This window comes from Rousettus aegyptiacus, unplaced genomic scaffold, assembly GCF_014176215.1.
Source record: "Rousettus aegyptiacus isolate mRouAeg1 unplaced genomic scaffold, mRouAeg1.p scaffold_m13_p_6, whole genome shotgun sequence".
NCBI lineage: Eukaryota > Metazoa > Chordata > Mammalia > Chiroptera > Pteropodidae > Rousettus > Rousettus aegyptiacus.
Window position 1 is genome coordinate 17,408,456 of NW_023416309.1, and position 25,460 is coordinate 17,433,915.

At 38.0% G+C, this 25,460-nt stretch overlaps 1 protein-coding gene and 1 pseudogene across 3 annotated transcripts in view; both read right to left on the minus strand.

Annotated features, from left to right (window-relative positions):
• TET1 (tet methylcytosine dioxygenase 1) overlaps nucleotides 1-19,906 on the minus strand; it is a 106,013-nt gene extending 86,107 nt beyond the window's left edge. For all 3 annotated transcript variants that reach the window (XM_016127337.2, XM_036222601.1, XM_036222602.1), the window contains exons 1-2: nucleotides 19,523-19,906; nucleotides 10,645-12,656 (exon numbers count right to left, since the gene is read on the minus strand). In XM_016127337.2, the coding sequence (XP_015982823.2) occupies nucleotides 10,645-12,534 (1,890 nt within the window). In that variant the 5' untranslated portion in view covers nucleotides 12,535-12,656; nucleotides 19,523-19,906. The remainder of the gene's footprint in view (nucleotides 1-10,644; nucleotides 12,657-19,522) is intronic.
• Nucleotides 19,907-23,837: 3,931 nt separating this feature from the next.
• LOC118604855 lies at nucleotides 23,838-23,955 on the minus strand (annotated as a pseudogene).
• Nucleotides 23,956-25,460: the final 1,505 nt, after the last annotated feature.

Consider the following 25,460-nt stretch of genomic DNA (forward strand, 5'->3'; position numbering starts at 1 on the left):
TTAAAGTGAGTTTCTATTTCTCAGTCTGCAAAATGAGAGTCCTAATACTTAAATTTCATGAATCATTGTCAGGGTAGAATATGGTAACATTAAGCCCTTTGACACAATGTCTAGTCCATAGTGGACCCTCAATAAATGTTCATTTCTTTCCTTATTCCTTCTTTTGCCAGTTTCCTGTGTTTCAAGTCAAAACTTTTCAATTTTGTTAAAATCTTATTTACCTAATTAGCAATGAAGACATAGTTCTCTGGTTGTTGGATCTTTAAAAAGAAAAGTTAAACACTATTTTGTTTTCCTTGTTTTATTGATTTTTGTTTTAACATCTCATAGAGCACTATAAGGGTCTCTAGAAAATAGAACTAGGTGAATAAAGAAGGTAATTTAATTTCTATGTTGCCTAGTAGACAAATTTCCCTGCAATTCCGTACTAACTTCTAAACAACTTACTTACTCCTACAAGTATACAATAAATTAACATACATACTTTTCTCTCTAAATCTAAACTGTATCAACTCCATCTGAAATTCCATGATTTAGATCAACTGTGGTCTTCCACTGCCTTGTCCTCCCACTTCCTCCTGCCTTGATCCTACTTTTCTTTAACAGAAAACTCGCCACAAAATGATGTTGATATGAAATATGATATGAAAATAAGCTGTATAGAGTAAATGTGTAGAATACCCCAGAAACACCAAAACCCTCTCATTATACAAGGACAAGAAAATAACTGTGGCATTGTCATCTCACTGGAAACCACAATTATAATTCTCTATCACATGGGAACAGTGAAACCAATTTATTCATAATACATGTTAATCCTCCAGCAGGAAAAACACTTTTGCATTTGAAATGGTGTGTACAGGCCACTTCTGAAGGCTTCAGTTACTTTCCTCTAAGTAATATAAATCAAGTGTAAAAGGAAAGTGGTGAAAGTAATGAAATGACTATGCAAATCTCTTCAAGGACATAACAATAACTACCACATTTAAGCACCTACTATGTAGCAGGCACTGTGCTGACCCTTTATAGACATCTCCTCTGCCCATGGCAGCCCTATTTCACAGGTCTATCACGATGTTACTAACAGAGCTATTCTCACACCGACGACCACATGGGGGGATATGAAAACACTTAGTATAACTGTTTTTTACTTAATCATAGGGACAATTGTAAATTTTATTCCTCGAAAGTCTTAAAAAGTGGTATGATTCTCTTGTTTTTCTTTTGGAGAGTAGAAGACATGACTTTAGATTAATGAAAGCTATAGACCATCTCTCTAGAAAAATGCATATAAAAATATGTTGCACATAATTTTGAGGGGTAGGATAAGCTATGGCTTATCTTTCCAGAAAAAATGCATATAAAAACAACATGTTGCATATAATTTTGAGGGGAAGGAACCAACAGGGCACTGAAGCCCATCTAGATTAAAAATCTCTAATGTAGAAGTTCTATTTTTATGATTTCCGAAACATCACATGAAAGACCGGTGTTGGGATCATTTTAATAGGATCAAATTAGTCAGGAATTCTTGTCTAGTAACCAAAAAATATGTGGAAAGTTTAGCGAGACTAAAGCACTAATAATAGTAATTTTTAAGTTCTTTTTTTTTTTTCCATAATAGCTAAAAATACGCCAAGTCCCTAATCTGATCTGGCTAGTATCCAGTCATTAGTTAAGAGACATGCTGAAAGGCCAGCTCAATCACCATCTTTTAGAGGGCATTAATATGTGTTTACCAAAAAGAATGTAATAGAAACTTTAGTTTCTCATTTTGGGAGACTGAAATGGACCTGACTTTCTTAAAAAAAAATATCTGTACCACGAACTTCAGGTTTCCAAAGGAGGTAAAGATTTAGAAATTATTAGACAACAACTCACTAGCACAATGCTAAATATTTTAGTTATGCTAATATATTTAGCTTGAAATAAGACTACTGATTTCAGTGTCAGGAAATAATCTGAAATGGGAACCTAGCTTTATACAAAAAAAAGTTCACTACCACATGAAAATTTTAAAGAAACCGAAGCATCCCGCGACAAAAAATAATTTAGTAGGTTATGTTCATTTACCTAAGGGAATATTACACATTTTTAAAAAATATTAACAAATTTTTAATTACAGGGGAAAATGTGGATGATATACTGAGTTAAAAAAGAAGAAAAAAATTTACCCATTTGATTTTGAGTATTTTTTTTTTTTTGTAAAGCAGAAAGAATACTGGAAGCAAACATGCCAATATATTCATGGTGGTCTATGTAGTAGGGTTATGGGTGTTTTTTTTCCCTGCTTCTAAACTCTCTAAATGCAATTTGCATTACTTTGATTTAGCATGTTTTATTACTTTTTAAAGCAACACAAGCTCATTATGTAAAAATTCAAACCACATAAAAAAATTTAAACAAAAACTTAAAGTTACATATTTTCTAATACAACCCCTCTTCTCCATCCAGAGAAATCTAATCCTCAGAGGTAAAACTACCACACTTTGGTTTGGTAGGTATCCTTCTAGTATTGTTTTTCTAAATTCCATTTACAATTAGAAAAATACATGATTTTGAGCTTTCATACTTCTTTTCCTTTAGAATTTTGACTTGCCTAAATGTTGCATGTCAGTCTAATTCAATCACAAATGTATATGGCAGTAATTTTAAACAACATAGGTAATAGAGCTTTTTAACATATCTTTAAAGCATTCTGTACCTTCCTAAAAACTTTTTTCTCAAGTCCTCTATTTGATTTGTTACAGATATCCCATGATTCTAACAACTTTGGTACTTGAAAATGACATGTATAGAATAAATCTCCAAATGTTTTTGGGTACTAGCTGCTAAGATGATATATTAAGTATAAAAGGAATACAATAAATGGTTTACAATGCACTTTTAAAAAACACATCGGTATGTAAGAAATAGCCTGAATCTTATAATTTAAACATCTCATTTTTAATCACTGCTCTCTCAGCAGAACACCATGCTCTTCTTTTAAATACAGTGACTCAGTATTAACGGGACATAATTAACTCAGAAAAAAAGCAAGATTTTTCTTTTGTTGCTTTCATAACACATAGAAGAGCTGAGGATAACTAGCCAAGACTTTCTGGATACTCATGACTGGACCATTTAGTCTCATTATCAAGGTAATGATGTGAATTGCTTAGATCAGTTTGATTTCTTTGCTACTTGTATCTTATTTAAGTATGATAACACAAAGAGACCCTGCCTTCCTTCCTTCCTGGGAATAATTGTGCTACATCATAGTGCCACAATGACTGACAACTTTATAAAGAGAATGACTTTTGTAGCTTTTGAACTATCAACTCTTAAAATCCCATTCAAAAATGAAAAACCAAGAGGTTGATCAACAAAAATGGATGTGGAATCAAGCTCCATGGCAAAATAAACATGTACCATAACATACTACAGTGCTCACTATTATAAAATAGTATAATTTAGATTATGCTGAAACTAAATAAAAATATTAGCCAGTTTCACACTTTTATTTCCTGGATAAAATAATATACAAAAAATGACAAGATAAGATTGTACCACAGTGACAAGATTCTAGAAATTAACACCCACAGGTCAGAATCAATCACGATCAACATGGTTTTATTGACATACTTATGATTTATGCATGCAAGACCCCTAGATCCCGAAGTCTTCTTTTTTTTTTTCTCCTATGGTCAGCTCTGTGGTTAGGTATGCTACTGAAGTCTCAGTAGTGATCCAAAGAGATTCTTTAAAGGCATATTTAAGGACATATAACATCTGCCCTCAATTGAAGGAGTTGGTAGCAAAAATTTGTTCCATATGCCATATACAACATATGCCCAAATGAGATCCAGCTGTTTGAAAACACTAAGAAAAGCAGTGGCCAGGAGAGGGTTGCCCCATCCTCACTCCCACGAAAATGGATAAACTAAAAGGTATGTCAACCAATTCCGAAATGACATTATCTGGAACCAGACTGTTAATCACATTATCAATAAAATAGTGGATGGTCAATGGTTCGAATTGTTTCAAGTACAACCCAAGTAGGTATTACTATTTTTCCAGGTGAAATCTGCATTAGCTAAGAAGATGGCGCAGTAATAAACAGCATACTTCACAGTGTTACCTAGTACACTGCTATTTAATCGAACTGAACATACGATAATCCTTTAATATTTTAGAGGGGGAAATCAATATTAACTAGAGTAAATGCAAGAGAGATTATTTCACTTTGGCAACCAACTCATAAATAGCTTGTTTAGTCATTTAATTGTTAACTAAACTTCATGCTATACCAAAATATCAAGAGATTATAATGCGGTACCTCACCCTCAGAAACATATCTACAAACAACTGTGGTTTTTTTCTTTTGTTGTTATAAACACTAAAAATTGAATGAATGAACAGCCTGGCTAAAGCACCTGTCTCTAAAAAGCCCCTCGCCCCACTTTAACTTCTATCGCTATTCCATAACTAGGGTAATGCATAGTTCTCAAAATGTTAAAGTACAAATACACATGAGGCATACATAGCTAAGAGTAAATTCCTAGATGACTATGAGTTATAAAGTTAGTGGTTTTAATTATCTGTATTTCTGAATATGAAGAACGCTGAACAAAGCTTAGCAGAAAGACAATATTTTATCTCTTAGCCAAAAGATATCTCTAGGAAGACTATGCAGCCATCCTGCTGTACAATTAAGAGAAATTATTATTGTGCGAGATAAAATGTAATCTATGACCAAAATAAGTAAATCAAAAATTGTTTTTATTTCTTCTGGAGATTAGCAGTTAACATTTTGAGAAGTGGCATATGTCTTTAGGGGCTAAGTATATTATAGAGAAAAAAAATTCTAACAGTTCTGTTTCACATACCAAATTTTAAAACTGTAAATGTATTTTCTCTTTCTAACTCCAACTCTCAACAAGTAAGATAATTCTAATGTAAGGAACAAACAAATATATGATTTGCTTATCAATATTCTTAGGTATCAAAGTAAATGGCCTTCAATCATTGATAATGGCATCAAATAAATATCAATATTTTACATAAAAAAATCAGAAATGAGAAAAATATATAAAATACCTAGGAATAAAACTAATGACTCCATATTGAAAACTACAAAACATTATTGAAAGAAATTAAATGAGTTATGTGAATAAAAATATATCATCATTTGTATATCAACTATACTTCAATTTAAAATCAATCAATCAATCAATCGATCAATTTAAAATATATATACACACACACACACACACACACACACACACACACACACACACACCATGGTCATGAACTCAAAGAGTCAATATTGTAAAAATATCAGCCTCTCCAAATCATGTACAGATTCAGCATAATGACGTTAAAAATCTCAGTATGATTTTTTGGGGCAAATTTAAAGCTAATTCAAAATTTTTAACGAAAATGTAAAGAACCAAAAAATTGCCCAAATCAATATTAAAGAACAAAACTGAAAGACTTACACTATCAGTTAGCTTGCTATAAAGCCTAGTAAATAATGACAGTTCAGACACAAGGATAGAGGCCAACAAAACAGTCTAAAGAATAGACCCAGAACTAATCACCTGATTTATAACAAAGCTGACACTATAATAATGGAGAAAAGATGGTCATTGCAATAATGGTGCTGGTCAAGTAGATATACATATAAGAAAGAATGAATAGTGACTCTTATCTCACACAATAAACAAAAGTCAATTCCAGATATAGTGTACATCTAGATGTGAAAGACTTTAAAGTCATTTTTTAAGAAGAATGCAAAAGAGAACATCTTCATGACTTTGGAACTGGCAAAAAATAGACTAATTTTTCTTAAACATGACAGAAAAAGAGATCATAAAGGAGAAGATTGGTAAATTGGACTACATTAAAGAATTTCTGTTCATTAAAAAGCATCATTGAGCAAAAAGTCAAGTCACAAAATAGGTAAAGATATCTGTAATTATATATTTAACAAAGGATTTATATCAACAAACACAATGAAATCATAAATCAAAACCGAAAAGGCAGAAGAACCAAAAATGAACAAAAGACTTAGGCATTTCAAAGAAGATATCTAACTGACTAAAAACCATATCAGAAGTAACTGCATTTCATGAGACATCAAGGAAATGCAATGTAGTGATACTACTGCACACCCAACAGAATTATTAAAATAAAACAAGACAGAAAATAACAAGTGTTGGCAAGGATGTAGAGGAAGTGGAACTCTCAAGCACTTCCGATCAGAGTCTTAATTGGAACAAACACAGCTTTTTGGTAATATCTATGAAAGCTAAACATATGCATATTCTATGACCCGGCAATTCTACTCCTAGAAATATACACAACAGAATGCATACATATATTTATCAAAGACATTTATGATTGTGTTCATGATAGTAGCACTACTGTTCATTAAGAGTAGTATAAATAATATGTTGTAATACATATGTACAAAGGAATACTATATTGCAATGACAATGAATATCTGTAACTTTAAGTGACATATGAATGAATCTCGCAAAGATAATATTAAGCAAAAGAAACCAAAAACGAAAGAGTTTAAGGCAATGGTTCCTTGTTTTTTCAGAATGAACTTCTCTCAGAGAGCCTGTATTCTCCTTTGCCTCTCTGGGCACTGTTGGAAGGGTGGGTCTACCTACTGCCAGAATTTAGTAGAAAGATGATCAAATACATTCTTTATAATCAGCTTTGTCAGTGATAAAGGTAATCTTCTGGGGCAGGGGAAGCACAAGAGAGTGAGAGACTATGAATATCATCAAGTGTAATGGAACCCTGAAATAGAAAATACACAGAAACGAATTAATTAAAACTATATTTTCAATGCAGAACATAATCACATAGAAGGGTGAGGATGGTGCACGTGTGAGAGAAAAATAGAGACAAAGAGAAAGAACTAATTTAAGTATCTTTTGAACACAGCACTGACATTCCAGTAACCATGATCGCATCTATCATCAAGATCTTGGTTTCTAAGTATCATTCTCTGCTAAAAGAAACCAGGTTTCTTTGGATAAACAGCTGACTTCAGGTCTGGGTCAGGACGGAAAGTAGAAAAGCCTAGAACACTTGTGCCAGAAAATAAAGATTTTCTCAAAGAATGGTTGAAGGTGTTCTTTGACCAAATTTGGGACAATTTGAGCATCAAAATAAATAATGATAATAAAATATTATAACCTATTGAATATAATAAAAACCTACAAGTTCATACTGAAATAAATAAAATTATAAGTAAGAAGGAAAAGCTCTTCCTTAAAGTTTAAGGCTAAATAATACATTTTCAATAAATAGAGAATTGCCATTTAGCAGCCATCAGGCAAAAATCACCAGTGATTGTTAAAACTAATGAGTGAAAGTTTGAGGGGCAAAATAAGTAGTCTGTCCTTGGAAAAAGTAGCAAAAGTCATAAAAGATAAATATTGAAGAACTATTCTAGACTCCCCCCCAAAAAAAGTACGCTGTATGATTTCATTTATATCAAGCTCTAGAAAATGCAAACTATAGTGATAGAAAGATAGTGTTTGCCTGAAGAGGAGGAGTGCAGGGAGGAGGAGGCTAGGTAGAAAGAAACTTTGGGGAGTGATGTTTTGATTATAGTAATGGTTACACAGTGTATATATATGTCATAATTATCTAATTGCATACTTTAAACATGTGCAGTTTATTCTGCCAATTATATCTCAATAAAGTTGTTTTTTAAAATCTGAGGAACTGTTTCAGGTTAAAAGAGCCCAAGAAGACATTTTCTTGTAAGTGAAATGAGAATAAAGTCTATGGGTTAGATAATAATTATAGTTCAATGTTAATCTCCTAATTTCAATAAGAGAATATTCTTGGTTTTAGGAAATAAATTCTCTAGTATGTAGGGACAAAAAATTACCATATCAGTGGCTTACTCTCAATTGTTTCAGAAAAATATAAAGAGCTGAGTCAGAGAGACAGAGGAGAGATAAAAAGATAAAATAATGTTAAAATATTATCATTTGGTCGAAAGACATCAACTCATGTCTGTAAAACTCATAACTTTTCTATAAGTCTGAATTATGTCAAAATGAAAATTTTTTTTTTTTTTTTTTTTTAAATAAAGTATGTGGTGTTTGGGAGATTATGACCAACAGCCAAGATCATTCATCCCTTAACAAATCTCATTTTTCCCTCATACCAACAGAACTTGACAACTTGACAATGGTGGCCACACTTACTTGCCAGAGCATGTTTACATATGTAAACCACCTATCAACATCTAAATGTATAAACCTGACTATCTGAGTTACAAATATATTCTCTTTTCATTTAACTAAGTACCTGCCTAGACAGACACTAGAAAAACAAAGTGCACTGGTATGAAACCTACGGAACACACAAGTATAGCTGGGGCACAGTGAGGAGTGAGTGAATTGGTGGACTTTGGTCAGATAGGGACAGGAAGATGTACACTGAGCATGGACACTGAGGCGAGAAAATGCATGGTTAGCTTGGGGAAATATAAGTAGCCAGATACTGCTGAAACTTTAAATATAATCTGAGAAGTGACAGCAAAGTAGACAGAGGCAATCAGCTGTGCCAAGATCTTGAAGGCCTTGTGTTGCATGCTAATGAATTTAGCCTTCATCTATAATTGGAAGACACTGAAAGTTTTGCTCTATTTTCTTTTGTTTTCAGTAAGATATACTATATATACAGAAGAGCACTAAGTGTATTTAAGTAAAAGAATCAGAGTTATCAGAAAGAAAACTCGAACCGCACTAAGGAGAGCTTGTTGTTCAACGCCCTCACTTCCCTGGCATCTGGTACACTCACAACAAATCTGCAGGGCACAACTCAGAGTAGAAGTACAATAAATACTTGCAGATAATAAAAAGAGCACTGAAATTGTCCCAGTAAGAGATAAAAACCTCAGCTACAGCAGTGGCCAAGAAAATGGAGAGGTAGAAGTGCTCAGATCTTATAGAACAAGAGACTCTAGAAGAATGAGAGAAAACTATCAAGGCTGACTGAATTTTACCTTTTGGGTGACCGTGTAGATTACAGATAAGCCATTGAACCAAGTACCTAATGCAAGAGGAGAAGTAAGTTTGGAAAAGAAGAGAACAAATTTGTTTCTATCTATTAGAGACAGAGTATCTTTAGCAAGGATGTCATTTGGTAATATTACAAAACAGGAGCTTACAAGGGAGGTCTCTGCTAAAGACATTGCTACTAAGTGTTTTAGATGTAGGTTTGTAAACTGGTAAGTTACTGGCAACATTGTGATCAACTCATATTACAAAGTAATTTGAGTAATGGAAGACTATTCATTGTAGCAAAGTTTGCAATAACAAAATATTTTAGAAACACTTTAAATGCCCATCAATAAATGTTTGGTTCAATGTCTGACCTTTTGTTTGCAATGGCTTAGTCAAATAAGAAGTCAGGATTTTTGCACAGATAATTTAAGTCAAGAATGAAATAGAAAAGACTGACTGAATTTAAGTTCATAATACTTTTAAATTCATCTATTCTGCCATAACTGTATTCATAATAGACACAAAATAAATCTTAGCTTCAAGTGAGTGAGCTAAAAATTAAAAAACACCATATTTCACAGGTGTTTTAAACATCTGAAAAGCAAGTTTGAGTATTAACCAAGCTCCATAAAATCTTTTAAATGACGTCTAAGTCAACCAATACTTTTACTACCTTAGATTCATAAACTATAATGAGAACTAATGTTTATATATCACTTTGGAGCTTACGAAGCATTTTCAACTTCCTTCTTTTTCAGCTCTTATTATCTTATTAGGAGATACAGGATTCTTTAAATCAGGGAGCGGCAAAAGAGACAGAGTCTTGCTATGTTGCCCAGGCTGGAGTGTAGTGGCTATTCACAAACACAATCCTACAGCTGACTAGCACCAGAGTTCTGACCTGCTCGTTTCTGTCCTAGGCTGGTTCACCCCTCCTTAGGCAACCTGGTAGTCCCCCACTCCAGGGAGGTCACCATATTGACAGTGAACTTAGTGCAGGCACTACAGCCCAGAACTCCTGAGCTCAAGCGATCCTCCAGCCTCAGCCTCTGGAGTAGCTGGGACTGTAGGAATGCCTCCACTCCGGGCTCAACTTCTAAATACCATTTAATCCCAACAACCCTGTGAGATTACAGCAGAAGTGGTAGAAATCACCTGTCAAAAATCGAGAGGAAGGCTGTCTTATTGTTATACGTTCAAGGCGAAGTTTCAAGATTAAGAATACAGACAGTTTATTCTTTCAAAAGAAAAGCAATTTAATTCCTCTAGTGTCTCAAGCTGCAAGGAAGTTAATGAATTTGTTCCACTCTTAATTTTTAAATCTGTAACATTTAGCCGAAGTGAGGGATAGTGGAAATATTTGCAAAACCACTTTTAATACAATTTCTCTAGGTCTCCATCAAATCCTGTAATTGAAGAATTTCTGAGACAGATTCTAAAAATAAACTCATGTATCACTACACAAGACATATTGCAGGGAGGTCCAGATTCATACGGATAACTTAAAGCAACATTTTATGCCACCGTAAAAAGATATAATACTGAAGCAAACTGTCTCTGCACAGATCACTCTACCAAGTCTCGAAGGCATCTCCCAGCCCCTTGGGTATGTACTTACCTCCAAAGACACAATGACGGATGGTTTTTTTTTCAGTTCCTCACATTTCCTCTTCTTACAGATCTGGTGGCTGTTCTTTCTGTTCTTGCAGTAAGTACATTCACCACAGTTGGTCTTCTGCTGGCAGGGCTCACAGACCCCACATCGCTTTCGTTTCTTCTTTTCCAATGTAGGTAGCAAAGTTGTATAGGAAGGAGAAGAGGAGGTACTGGCAAGTGACACTGGCCTAGACACCACTGTGGTGTTGATCTGGGAGTTCCCTCCTCCTGGTTTGCTGGGACCAGCCTGGGAGTGTTGGGCAATGCCCTGTGAAGCATGGTAGAGTCCCGTCTCAGGGGCTAATGTGAACCCCTGAGTGTTAGCGGGCAGAAAGCTTATATGAACCTGCTTCTCATTTTCTATATTGCTTATAGTCATTACTGGAGGTACTAAACTTATCTCTGAGTGTGATGATGGTTGAGGAGTGTAACCTGAGCTGCCCAAAGGCAATATCGGCACAGCACCCTGGACCTCAAGGCCATATGAAACAGTACCCTGGGGATCAGGCCATCCTGGGAGAGTACTGTAAGTAGCAATTGGGTTTAGAGGGGCAGGAAGAAAGATAGGTGGGTCTGAGACAGTACCACCACCCATACCAAGGATTTGTTGGTCTAAGATAGCACCAAAGACCTCTCCTTGGACCGAGATAGCACCAGGGAATTCCGGTGGGTCTTGGGGCTCACCCGGAGCCTCTCCATGAACTGAGTTAGCACCAGGAACTTCCCATTGATGTGGGACAGCACTAAAGTCCTGTCCTAGGACAGGGGTGGTGTCAGGAACTTCCTGTTGATCTAGAGTAGCTTTGAGTACCTCTGGATGATCTGGTTTAGCACCAAGGGTTTTTTGTTCTGAGCCTGCCAAGAGGAGTTTTATTAATGAGGTAGGATACATTGACCCACCAATAGACAAATAGTTTCTAAGGTCTAATTCAGGTATAATAACTTTATTAAAGCTGGAGGTGGGGCGGCAATCATGTTCACTTTTGATGGGCTCCTGATAAGAATCACATAGCTTAAGAGATTCTACTCGTGAACCCAAATCTTCTAACTGAATGCTAGAGTTTCCTTCAGAGGTAACCTTGAGGGCTGCTCTTTGGAGCAAAGGAGCACACAGAGTGTCCTGAGCAAACATTCTAGGGGAATTACTGATATCATTCAATGTCTCTTTAGAGAATACTCCTTCACCATCACAGGTGCCTTCCAATGACCCAGAAAGGATCTCTGCTGCAGGACCACTGTGAATGGGAATATTTATTTTGGAATCCTCAGCCCTTTGGGACCAAGACTGGGCTATCTCTTGGCTCTTGCCTTTAATTAAAGATTCATTTTGTATGCCAATTAGATTCTCTATATCAGGAGGAATTAGGGGGTCTTGCATTGAGACAGAATCATTTCCTGAGGGCTTTACTCCCATGTTAGTGAGTACTTTATAATTACACTCATGTTTCTTTTCCAAATTTTTAGGAGGTGGAACTTTTTTGGGTTTGGCTATGACCACTGGAGGTTGGGAGAGTCGCCTGCTAAGAGAGGTGCTTCGGAGAGCCATTGTAAACCCATTGCAAGTTAAGGATTCTGGGTTCTGAAAAAGAACCTCGGTCCTCTCCAAATTCATTCGTGCTGCTCCAGCTCTTGTCAGAAGGCTCCTAACTGGCATTGGTGGTTTGGGTTCTGTTTTTTTCTTAACATCTCTTTGTTGAATTAATCGCTTTAATTTCCCAGGGCTCACTGTCTTGACCGATGCCACATTTTTGTTGGCTGCCTTGGATGTCTTCTTTAGCTGACTGTTTTTCTTTTTGTTTAGTTCTTCCCTCCTGACTAATTTGGAAGGCCTTGCAAGACGGGATCGAGACATAGCTACAGAGTAGGAAAAAATGAAAGAGCACAGGAAACAGAGTCATTGGTCCTTCAGAAAGTCTCACTTTTGAGGAGAATCTGGATGCACCATGGTTGAATTCACTTGCACAAGGTTTTGGTCTGAAATAACAACAACAACAAAACATTGGAAGTGAGTCTTTTTCCTACACATTTTCTCTTTCAAACTAGAATATTTACTATCCATTATTAATTAAAATTAGGGAACTGAAGATTTTTACTGCAAAAGGAAAATATAGATACACACACAAAAACACGTATCATTTAAATGGTGGATTTACAATAAAGCTCCTTTAATTACTATAACAACTGATTAAGTTGATAAAGTTCTTTGAATAAGTAAGCATGGGGGTTTCTTTAGATTAGAAACTACAACTATTGTTATTACATGGAGTTGAAAGCTCAAATCCCAATCTTCACAAATTTGGATACTTAAAAAATTATTTGTTAATCTATTTCCTCAGCACATCACCATACAGAGAGAGGTATCAGCTGTTTGACAACAAAGCTGGTAAAACCAGAGGAATAAGAGGCTTATATAATCCAAGAAACTCTACTCCTTGGAGATTCAGTAATGTTAATACCACATTCCCATTAACAATCAACAAATTTTGAGCTTTTTCCATCCACACAAATGATAGCATAAAATCTTGAGAGTTACCATTAACAGATTAGGTTACAAATAAGACTCACTGGTCCAACAAGTATCTGTTGAGTACCTACAATGTATAAGGAAGGCACTGTAGCGGGCACTGCCCACACCCAGAAATGATCCGCTTCTTCTCTTTTTTCTTTTTACCCAACTAATCCAAAAACTGATGAATTTTTAAAAAACCACTGATGATATAAGAAAAAAAATGGGATAATTAGAACAGTAAAAGATGTTAGGCAAGCAAGATAAACAAGAAAAAAGAGAAAAAAAAAAGAGAGATGACCAAGAGCCATCATCAATTGCCTTTTACCTCCTCAGATTGCTTACCCTGACCCAAAACAAGACCAAGTGTTGAACAAGGATGAAGCTCACCATAAAAAAATATATATATATCTCAGTAGACTCTCCAAAGAGACAACAGACTGGGTAATAATTCTTTAATAGTTGACAGGTTGTTGGATTTTGAGAAAGCATATTGTAGGAGAATTGTTACCAGAAACTGGTCTGCCATCAAGTGATCACAGTATGTGGCAAAGTGAGGAAGAAAAAATGAGGCAGTATAAATCTTTTCATAAAGTTAAATAGATGCATTTAAAAAACTCTCTCTTATTCTGAAATGATGCCTTCCTGTTTTCTCTCGCTAAAATGTCCTTTCTAAAAAATGTAGTAAAAGTCTTTTCTTTTGTGAAAAAGGCGGGAGATAGGCTTTATTTATTTATTTATTTATTTATTTATTTATTTTTAAAGTAAAAATTGGACAGTCCTCTATCATTCTCAAATTTTGCTTTTTTGTTTTTGCTGTACCGATTGATCCAGGTAATCCCTAAATGCACTGGTTGGTTTAGTGGCTACAGAAGGTATCACATCAGAAAGCCCTAAATTTGAACCTGTGATCATCAGCTATGTCCTTCAGTAAACTACTTAAATGAGTGTCAAGGTTTCTGCATCTGAAATGAGTTGTTTTGAGGTATCAATGGATTCCTACAGGGAAAACCTAGTGACACTGGTTTCATCCTTGTGATATGAGGTTGAGGGAGGAGAGGAGAGGTGGGATAAGAAGGACTTTGGAATTATGCAGACTTAGGTTCAGTTTCCGACTCAGAAACATTACTAGTCATGTGATTCTGACAAATTCCTTAGTTTCTCTGCACTTCAGTTGCCTTGTGTGTAACAGAATAGGAAGCATAATAGTACCAGCCTCATTGGGTTACCATGAGAATAAAATAAGATGCTATATGTATGTAAAGGCTTATTAGCACAGGGCTGGCATATATTAAATGTTTAAAAAATGAGTTGTTTCTTTTAAAAGGCTGATTACAACTCCAAATACAAAAAGCAATAATAAGAGAAAATAGGCCAAGCGGTAGTTATTATTATAGAACTAGTTTAACACAGTCTGCTATGTAGTGCAAAGCAAGATCACATTCTTTTGTTTCTGTTCCCACCTAACACAGTGCAGGCCACATACTATAATAAAAGATCTCAAGACTACAACATTCAGAGTAAAAGCATTTTGCCTTTAAGAAAGACATTTTAAATAGACATTAATGAAAACCACAAGAAAATAACATTTTGATACAACTGTGCTAAATACAAACACTAGGCCAAAGAATACTTCACTTGAGTTTTTGGCAGCCAAGCTTACTGCTTTCTCCCTTTTCTTTAAAAAAAAAAAAAAAAGAAAAAGAAAGGCTTGCACTAACTCTTTGGCTGTGAAAAACTATTAGATATTTTCTCCGAAAACCACTGATTTTTATACCAGCATTTTTAGAAAACAAAAGACATTTGCAATTGCAATCTCTAGAAAGTCAGCCATCTTTATAAGGATGTTTTTTCAGATAATGAAAAGCAATCCATTCCATTCTCTAGAAATTCAACAATATCAGTATAAGCATGCTTTATCTCTTGTATCAAGATTACATTGCTAAAAAATTATTAGGAGCATGTCATCGAGGTATTATAATCAGGGAAATTAAAATTCATATATGTAGGCTAGTAATCTGGACATGCCAGAGGGTGTCATGGGATCTGTTTTTGAAAGTAGTTTATAAATCAATTTCTGTCTCTTATATATTCTTTTATATTTTTAGATTGAAGTGCTTTAAAAATTCAGACTTGTAATTAAGATAATGTTGACCAGTCAGGCCTTATCTCCTGAAAAAGAGCCTGCCAAGGAAATGGAAAAGGTATGAGCAACATAGATTGGGAAGATGTGGCCTTTTTAAATGGTAACAGCCTTTTTATGAGATCATGAAAGAGGCCAATGACCCCTGAAAAACTCGACTGCAGGGGAGAAACCACTGGGTACCACCCAGCCCAAGAAACAGACAATCAGAAACAAAATAAGGGCTCACACAAGATTCTAATTTTATCAACTTTGGCTCCACTGATGAAATGTAACCTCCTTTTGTGATAAACCAAGTTACCTCAGAGCAGAACTCTGGGAGAAGAGGCTGCAATCTTCTTCTGAAATTAAAAAATAAATAAATAATGTAGTCCATTCTATTAAATAGGTCCATATTTTAATATGGAATTATCCCCACAGAACTTCTTAAATTTATTTTCCTTAACAATTTGTAAACATTATTAAGTGCGCCATTTCCTTTTTTGGTGCTTTTATTTATTATAGAACATTTAAGTTATACACAAAAGGTACATTTACAACAGAATACTAATTCCACTTACATTTTTCACTTCTGATGAAAACTGCCATTTCAATTATTTCTCAGAATCTGTTTTATTCTCTACCCTAGAATATATTTGAGAGTCTGAGTGCTACAGCTATAGGATAACGTGATCAAAGAAGAAAATAAGAGCATGATGTCCTTGTTACTATCTAGTTAATTGACTCTATTCTCTGAGTTCTTATTTTCCTGGAAGAGAAAAAAAATAACCTCCCCCCTCAACCATTGTGGGATGCAAAACATTACTTATTTAACAAATCTTTTCACTAGAGGGCATGAAAACCCTTCACCTACAATTAAAAATTTTTTTTCCTAAAATGTCCTTGTGAGATAGGGAACTGGCATGTATGAGATCCAAACATTTTAGGCCAAGAGATAAAGGGCCAACTCATAATTTGAAATATGAAAAGACACAATGCTAGACCCAAGTTAAAGACTGGAGAAGTGGGAAGAACAGCCCCAGGGTGAATATGATAAGTAAGGCCTATGTAAGAATCTGCTAATTATTCACACAGAATTTAAACTTAATTAACTAAGTTGTTCAACAAATAGGATCAGATTTTTGCCTCAATATTATGTGAGCTTACTAAGTAATTGTAATCAGTCTTTCTTTAAAGAGAGGTGTTTTTTTTTTTGTTAGTTTTTTTACAATTATTGAAGTAATCACTTTGCCTAGAAAATGAAAGCTGTATCAGTTTTCTGTAAAGGACAATATTCACAGGACCATGTCAAAGTCTTCTCCCACCATATACTCCTCCCCCTTCTGGACCTTCAAAAGTCCACTAGGCAGGAAGTGGCTGAACTGATGTAACCATCCAGGCTGCATGTCAATTTAAAATTATATTGCAATCCTTCCCACTACCAGCAGTGGCGAAAAAAGTGGTATTTGCATACATATAGCTAGTAGAAAAAGTAATGCTATTTTCATAGTCATTTCATTCAGAATTTAAAGGCTACTCAGAATTTAAAAGCTACTGCACTTGACTGAGAAACACAAGACTTAAAATATTTCTTTTTAAAAGGCACCACCTGGCTTAGTTTCCTTGAGCAACTAAGTTCTACATCTAAAGGAAGAGGAGGTGGGCGGGTTGCTTGCAGTTCCTAGATAGTTTTCTACCACAGGAAGTGTGAGAGCCCTCGGCACATGGAAAGGCTGTTCAGGGAAACTCACTAGAATGCCAGCAGATTTAGTCAAAGACTCCTTCCATATGTAAAACAACCCTGCTGTCCTGCAGAGAGCAAGTGGGGGGAAAAGGCCAAAAAGGGCCACAGAAAAAATAAGGGAGAAGTTAAAATGGAGATAGAATAACTCTTCTAAAAACAAGAAATGCATAAAACACATTTGGGAAGAAGGAAAAGCGTAAGAAGGAAAAAAATCTCTAAAAAGAAAAAGGCCAAAAGACAGGAAAAGGAAGAAATTCATGGTAATGAAGCTAGAATATTAAAAAGACAACTGGGATCAAAACACTAAAGACCAAAGACAGAAAAACGGAGGGGCGGGAGGAAGAGAAATTTAAGTGTGTAGGGAAAGAAAGATAAAGACGCAAAGAGGAGGGTGGGGGAGGGGAGAGACAAACCAGATAAAGAAGATTGGAGGAAGAGAAAAGGAACAAAGGGCAGGGACCATGGTGATCCGAACCTGCGACCCATCAGTTCTGGTATACCGGAGCTGAGAGCGATCAGCTAACTCCCATTAAAATGGTAAGCGATGGTCCCAGAGTTATAATGAGCTATTAATCCTTGCAAGGAAAAAAAGACACTGTAAACTAACTCCCATATATCTTGATTCTGAAGTTTAATTTAAATTCTAACATGGTTTTAAACAATATCAGAGGTTGACAAGCGATCTTACTAAGATCCCTTAAGTGAAAAGGAAATGGACTCGTTTTTAACCTGTGTACCAGTAAAATCAGTAAACACACCCTGAATCGTGTTTGCTAGGTCTTTAGTTCTTGGAAATAATACGGACTAATCTCCAAACATTTCCTTTTTTACGCACCTATCTGCGTGAATTCCCCCACCCCCGTTCAACTGTACTAATAAATTCCTAATATGCCCCCAAATAACTCTTGCCCCAACTGGTTAACAAGCGCCTTTTCCACATTCTTTTTGACATCCTGAGGCCTAAGGAAGCCAATTAACATTTTTATTTTATTTTATTTTATTTTGTCGGGAGGGGGAGGGGTAAACGGTGAGCACATTTCGGTTCAGGGCTGCACCAGAGCGCCGCCCTTCAACCCATCCCGGTGCAGTCCGCAGCGCGCCCCGCCGCTAGGTTGTGCACCTAATCTTTTCCTCGCTCAAGGTCTTGAAGCACTTTTCAAACACTTCTTCGTAAACTGATCATTACTATGGTGGATTATGCAGCTCATTTGGTGAGCGTGGAACCTGGGAGGAGAGGTGGTGGCACAAGGATGACCTATGCGAGATAGTTAATTTGGGAGGAGGACGAGTTGGGGGCGGGGGAAAACCTCCTAGTTCAAGCAACATCTGTTCTCTTGGTGATACATTAATTTTTATTGGCTCAGGAATGCCCAATTTGGGTTCCCTATGCACGTGGAAAAGTTACTGGGGCCGGCCAGTAACTTCCTGACCACTTTTTGCATAATTACATAAACTGCACGCAGACGTTCTAGAAACTAAATCAGTTGGGAGGGTGGGTGAGAGACGAAAGGGAGGGGAGGAAGCGAGGAGAGGAGAAAGAGGGAGAGGGGGAGAGGAATCCAGCCCTGTCTCTTCCCCGTCACGGCACAAACTGGCGGCTGTGTCCCTGCCACCCCCGCCATCCGCACCGGCCGCTCAGGTGCCGCACTGCTGGTCCAGGCACCCGGCTCTGCGCACCTCCCGCCCTCTGAGCCTGTTTGGGTTAACGCCAGAGAGAGACTGAAGCAGCAACGCCAGTGCATTCGACGACCGAGTGGCGCTCTTAAGAGTTTTTTAAAAGCCATTTTGACAGAACACTAATTCAGTTCCCTAATCCCTTCTTCCCGCATCCATAGAACTCTAGGTCAACCTCTGGCCGGACTCCTCTACAGCCTCCTCTCCAAAAACTTCATCCTTGAAGCCCCTTCCCCAAAATGCTGAGGGATGCAAGCGCCAAAATATTTTCCCAACGAACCTGTCTCCTCTATCAGTATGAGGGAGGGAGAAAACTTATTTGGGGGTACGCTTAAGCACGGAACAGCCCCTAATCCCCACCCGCAACTTGCCCTAACTCTTCCCTCTCCTCACCCCGAGGCGCCTCGACCTCTGAATCTCCTAAGAGGCACCTCAATCGCCAGTGGGATTCCTCCGGGACACATTTGCCCTTCCCCATTCCAACCCGGTTTCCAGCGGAGCTTGGGGTCCCAGTCCCCGCTTCCCCCACCCGGCCTGGCAGCCAGGCCTTGGGGGCAATAGGCCTTGTCCTCCGGCCGGGGGTATTGTTTCCCACCCGCAACAAAAGAGCTTCAAGCGGCCCGGGGCGGGGGGTCGCCGCGGGGAGCGGGCCCACCCCTGCGCATCCCAGAGGACCTGCGGACGCGGAGACCCGGCCCATGTCCAGCCCAAGCAGAGCGCCGCCCCTCGCACTCCCTTCCGGCCTCCGCGTGGGGGTCCCGGCGCCCCTCTCCTCTGCCCCGGCCCCAACTCACCAGTGGCCCACTCAGGCTCCGAGGACAGCGCGCCTTCCTCCAGCTCCAAGCCTGCGCCAGCCCTCGGGCAAACTTTCCAACTCGCGCTGGTCCCCACAACTTCGGAGCCCCTGGCTCCAGCCCGAGCGAGGGTCGCGGGTTGGCCCCGGCGGACACCTACCGGCTCCTGGCGCGGTCAGGGCCGGAGCCCCCGCGGTGCGTGGCTGCTTCCCAAAGGTCCACAGTGGAGACGCAGGTAGAGTTGCATGACTGGGGTGCGGCAGGGGGGGCGTCCCGGGGGGCAGACCGGGGAGCAGAGAGGCCAGCGGCTGCGCGCACAAAGCGGCGCCGGAGCGGATTGCGCTGCAGCTCCCCGCCAGGTCAGCCCCCCGGAGCAGCAGTGTCTCCCCAGGACAGACCTTAGGGAGTGAAGCTGGGGCTCTGCCTTCGCTGGACCCTACACCACTAAGCGAGAGGCAAAACGCGAGCTGGATTTCCCCAAACTGGAGCTGGACTCCCCTCTGGACCCTTCCCCCTTACCTTACCCTTCACCCCTCCCCTTCTCCTTCCTCCTCTCTCCCAACATTTTTTTTTTTTTGAAGTCTAAGGAAAGTACTGGGGAGAGAGACAAGTGTCAAGATTTTATTGTCATTATTTTTTTTCCAAGGGGCTCTCGGGCTGAGAGAAAAGTTTTAGGGTCTCTAAATTGAATATTCATAGATTCATAAGGGAGTGCCAAGTCAGAGATGACACCATTGAGCCGTATCTGGGTCACTAGCAGATGCCAGAGGAAGGTTGCGTTCCCTTGACTCAGCGCTTGACGTCTGCAAAGTTCATCATAACATTTTTGTTAGGTATTTGGCCCTGCACTTTGGCGGTGGTCTTATTTTATGGATAAAAAAATAAGACACAGGAAGAAGTAAGTTGTTCAGCATTAGGAGGGATAGCCAGTGGCATTATGCCAAAATTAAGACTGGAGCATCTGAATTTCTCCCTAAATGTTTGATGGCTGTTTATTCTTCCAGCAGTCAGTCATGACACAGACAAGGAAATTCAGATCTTTAATGGGGTCACACTGGTAAGGAAAATTTTATTCATGGAGCTATCATTCCTCTCAGGTCAAACTTCAACTGAAGAAAAAGAGTCATTCTATCATTGCCTTGCACCCCATTCTACCCCCATTCCACAAGTAATTATTCATTGTTATACTTGATTTAAGAAGCATAACCAGATCGTTCTTTTGAAAAAGATCCTACCTTTTCAACCTTTCTTGCTGCTTGGTTCAGTCAAATTTTTCTTGAGCTAAGAACCAGGCATACAGCATTGAATAAAATTTGCCTCCTACCCAGGAGGAACACACATTCCAGGTTTGCAAGCAGAAACTAATGACTGCTCTGTGTTTTCAGTGCCACAATCAGATAAATATCTTGGTTGGAAAAAGTCAGAAATGTGGAATTACTGGTCAATCCTATCTGCAAAAATGAACTCTTCTCAGTCAATGTTTCCAAAAGCCTAATTGTGAATACCTTGTCTGAAACAATCTCCTTGGACCTAGATGAAAAGAACAAAAGGAAACAGACTATCATAAAGTAGCATTAATTGAAATGATTAATTTTAAAATGTATCGAAATGGGAATATCCCACACAGACTCGGAAAACCATCCAGGCAACACTCATTCTCATCATTCCATAAATGTTAGTTGAGTCCATGTTATGTGCCAGGCACTGTTCTAAACTCTGGAGAAACAGCAGTGAGCAAAATGAAACCTCTGCACTAGTGGAGTTGTGTTCAATCATGGAGCGGGAGTGAGGCAGCAGAAAATTTAAAAAGGTAAATAAGCAGAATATACAGTGTGTCAAATTTGATGGTCAGAGGGAGGGGGAAAAAGCAAGAAAGGGGACAGGGAGTGCTGGGGAAGATTACAATTTTAAATATAGCAATCAGCTCTTTGAGTCGATCTGAAAGAAGTAAAGGAGGGAGCTGGGGAGATTTTATCCATAGGAAAGAGTACAGGCAAAGACCCTGAAGGTGGGATTGTGCTGTGGCAACACAACTTTTACTGCAATAAAAAATAATTGGAAACTGTCTAAATAAATGCCTATTCAAAAAAAGGATAGATTGCTCTCACTGGTCAATTCTAGGACAATTTTGAGTTTGAAAAAGAGGTTTAGCTTGGAAAAACAAATTTAGGAGTCATCGGCATGCGACTGTCTTGGTATCTAAATCTTAAACATAGCATCTAGCAACATCAGGTCCATCTGAACCTATCAGAAAAGGGGTCTGATATTTGTAATAGAAATGAAAGAGTTAAACAAGTCATGGGAAACTAAACAATAGCATGAAGTGTCTACCCAAGGAGAAGAAAAGAAAGTGTAATTATTTCTAGACTTCAGTATCAAAGAATAAATGTTTAAGCAATTACCCACTATCCTTACAGCTACTTTACCCCATTCTTCCTTAATAACAAACCAAGACTTTCTGTCCTGTTGTCAATCACCTCTCTAGAAAAGAGATGTGAAAATATACATAATATGAATATAGAAACTGTGCTTAACTAACTTCCTAAGGATGTAACTCTAATTTCATCTTAGCTTTCCTGCTTGTTAATCACCTTGGGCAGTGCCATAGGAAGAAATATAACACGCATGTGCACACACATAAAGTTTCTTTCCTAAAGTATATAATCGCCATTGGCAAACATTAAAAATTTTTGCAATACTGAGTGTTGGTGAGAAACTCTTATACACTCTGACAATATGAATGGTACAACAACTAAAGAAGACAGACTCATTCTCCATAAGGATATCAGGGATAGATAGATAGAAAGACAGACAGATAGATGACATATTAGTATGTAGGAAAGAGTTCATTGTTCCTTGATGGTCTGGCACAGCACAATCTGCATGGTCCTGGGAGATAACAGAGAAGGCTGGGTAAAATTAATCTGCAGTAATCGTTTAGCATTGGAAAAGATCTGATGCTGTCAATTCTGCTAGGAGTCCAAGAAAACAAGAAACACTTAAAGTAAAAGAGACCCAAGGGAACTGCCAGAGAATTTACACTGAGCATGCAGGAATGGCATTTACTGGTCAATTCACGGACATACAAATGTAAAACTTTGTTCTCACTCAAGTTTCTAAAATGAATTCGAAGATCGTCAAGAATTCACAGGGTACATACAACATATGGTAGGTACAAATCAAGAGACACCTCAGTGGAGGTAGAAGAAAGAAGAAAGCAAAGATATTCTGAAGAGGAAAAAAATTGGGATTGCCAGAATTCATTTAGGAAGGAAGTAGAAAAATTAGCATGTCTTTATAGTGACTGCAGAGTATGAAAATATATTCTAATTAAGAGATGAAACAAAATTTTTATATTATAGTCAGCTTCCAAAAGGAGCAGATCCCAAATCAAGAACTATTTGAGTGTGTGGTCAAAGTGAGTCTGTTTTGGTGCAAACTTCCTCCCTATAACAGGATTAAACCATTTTCTCCATGTATGCCTTGGCTAGAAACTTCAATGGTAACCTTTCCAATCTACTAATTCAATCGTCTTCTTAACTTCTCCCCAACTCAACCTGGACATACCCCCACTTGACCTCTATATCCACGTTGTCCATTTTCTCTACTGCTTACAAGCAGCAGAATTCTGTTGGAGCCTTAGCCAGCTTCAAAATCTTAAGACCTGAGTCTGTCTGAAGTCTTGTGTTGTTTTGTTAGTTAGTTAGTTGGTTAGTTAGTTAGTCAGTTCGTTCATTCGTTCGTTCATTCATTAGTTCATTAGTTCGTTAGTCATTAGTTACTTTTTGCCTGAGGTCCTTATTGCTCCTCAGCGATCCCTACTTTGGGAGCTTTTTAGCCTCTTCCTGGCATGGGACCTGTTTTAAGTCTTCATTTTGCTCACTTCCAAAGCTACCCACAAGGAGACTATCAAAAGAGACCCTCAAGCAACAGATTTCTTATTTACCTTTCTCACCCTTCCTCAGCAGTACTGTTTCCTTCTTTATCTGAAGTTTCTTCCCTGTTATATGGTTGCCCATTAACTTGTGCCCTTGAGCCCACAGTCTCCATGTTTCTTTATTTAAGCAGTTTTTACTTCTAGCATCTTTAGTCTCTTTATTAGCTCTTTCTTTCCTGTTGTCTACAGGTCTTTCAAGCCTAGGTGATCCATTTGCTTGAACTTGTTCTCCCATTTAACTTTACTCCTGTTTCTCTCCATGACCAATTCTATTTCTTGATAATTCTTGTTCCTATCGCATTTATTTATTTATTCTTGCATCCATGGACCCACTCTCCTGAGGTCACATTCACAACATAGCTTCATTCTCCTTTTTAAAGCCTACAGCACCTGGTCTTCCTAGGTGGTCTCCCATCCAAGTACTAACCAGGTCCGACCCTGCTTAGCTTCTGAGATCAGACAAAATTGGGCATGTTCAGGTGGCATGGCCGTAGACCCCTCTCATCTTGAAATGCCTCCTCCCTGGAATTCTGACACCTATAGGCTATCCTGGTTCCCCTTTTTATATGTCTAACTGGAATGTTTTCACCACCTTTTCCCTCTGCCTGCTCCCTTCTTCAGAGCGCTCTTGCACTGCAAGCATTTCAGGCCTCCTGGTCCAGGAGAAGACTTCCAAGGCTGAATCTCTAGCCCTGAATATTTTGCTCAGTAACTCCAGCCCATTATCTCTAACCTCCAAAGCCATGTGCTGTGCTTGTGATCTGTTTTCCTTTTCCTTTTACCTGAGAACTGCTGGGGTCTTCCCCACTCTGATGCTTCTTTTTATGTCACACATGATAACCTCCACATAGTAGGCACTTTAAAAACAACTGACTAAATAATTTTTGGACATTTTCTTTCTCCTTACTTAGAATTCATTTAAAGCTATTTAAATCACCTGGTGAGTCTCTGCTAACAAACATTTTCTCTGGCTTTATGAACAGAAGGGATGAAAAGGTTGGGACAGATACAAGTCTACCTGGAATGTCCTCTCTCTTGTTCCGTCATCTCTTTCCTCTACATTACTCTCATTCTTGTTAACCTGGAAAATATCCTCATCCCTCAAAACCCACCTCACAGAGCTCCTTGTCTGTGACTTCTCAAGCAATTACCCACACAGAATTAGGAGCTTTATAAAGCTCACAACACTGCTTCTGCAGCATTCCCATGTCTCTGTCATAGCACTTTTCACACACTCTACCTCTCAAAGGGCTTACTTTTCATTTTTACATTCCCAGTGTTTAGCTCAGAACTTGGCACTTAGCGGACACCCAATAACTCAAGAAATTTTCGTTGAATGCCTCTCTGAGGTCCTAACTAAACTCTATAACTGCAGTTATGCAATTCTGTGTGTTTGCACAAGCCAGGCTAATTTCTTGATGAATTTCACAGTATCACAATACTTTAAACTTGACAGCAAATGTAAAGCACCTACAGGGTCCCTTTCCAATCTTCTTACCTTATATTTATGACGAATTTTTAAAATATTTATTGTTGCCTTAAAGATTTCTAAGACCTTTACCTACTCTAGAATTCTATTATTTAAAATGCACTGACAACTCAGTTCCTCTAGGAAATTATTCTTGAACAATTCCACCAAACATAGTTAACCTCTAAATTATCACCTCTCCTCAGCGTTCATGAAGAATAGCATTGAACGTTATTAATTTGTACTCATCAATATGTAATTTTGACATTGTTCATATTGCATATGTCAACATTTTATTTCTCCAACTACCTAAAAGCTTCAGGGTAACATTCATACCTTCTATTTCTTTTGTATCTCATCTTACAGTATCTCATACTGTAAGACAGACTCTCAATAAATGTTGCTGACAGGCCGAATATCGACTGAAAGAAGGAATGGGATAATATTTCCAAAGTGTTATCTCTAAAAGTAAAACACTAAGTAAATCTATTAGTGTTATTATTGCTCAAGTGTGTGAATAATAATTCCTACTT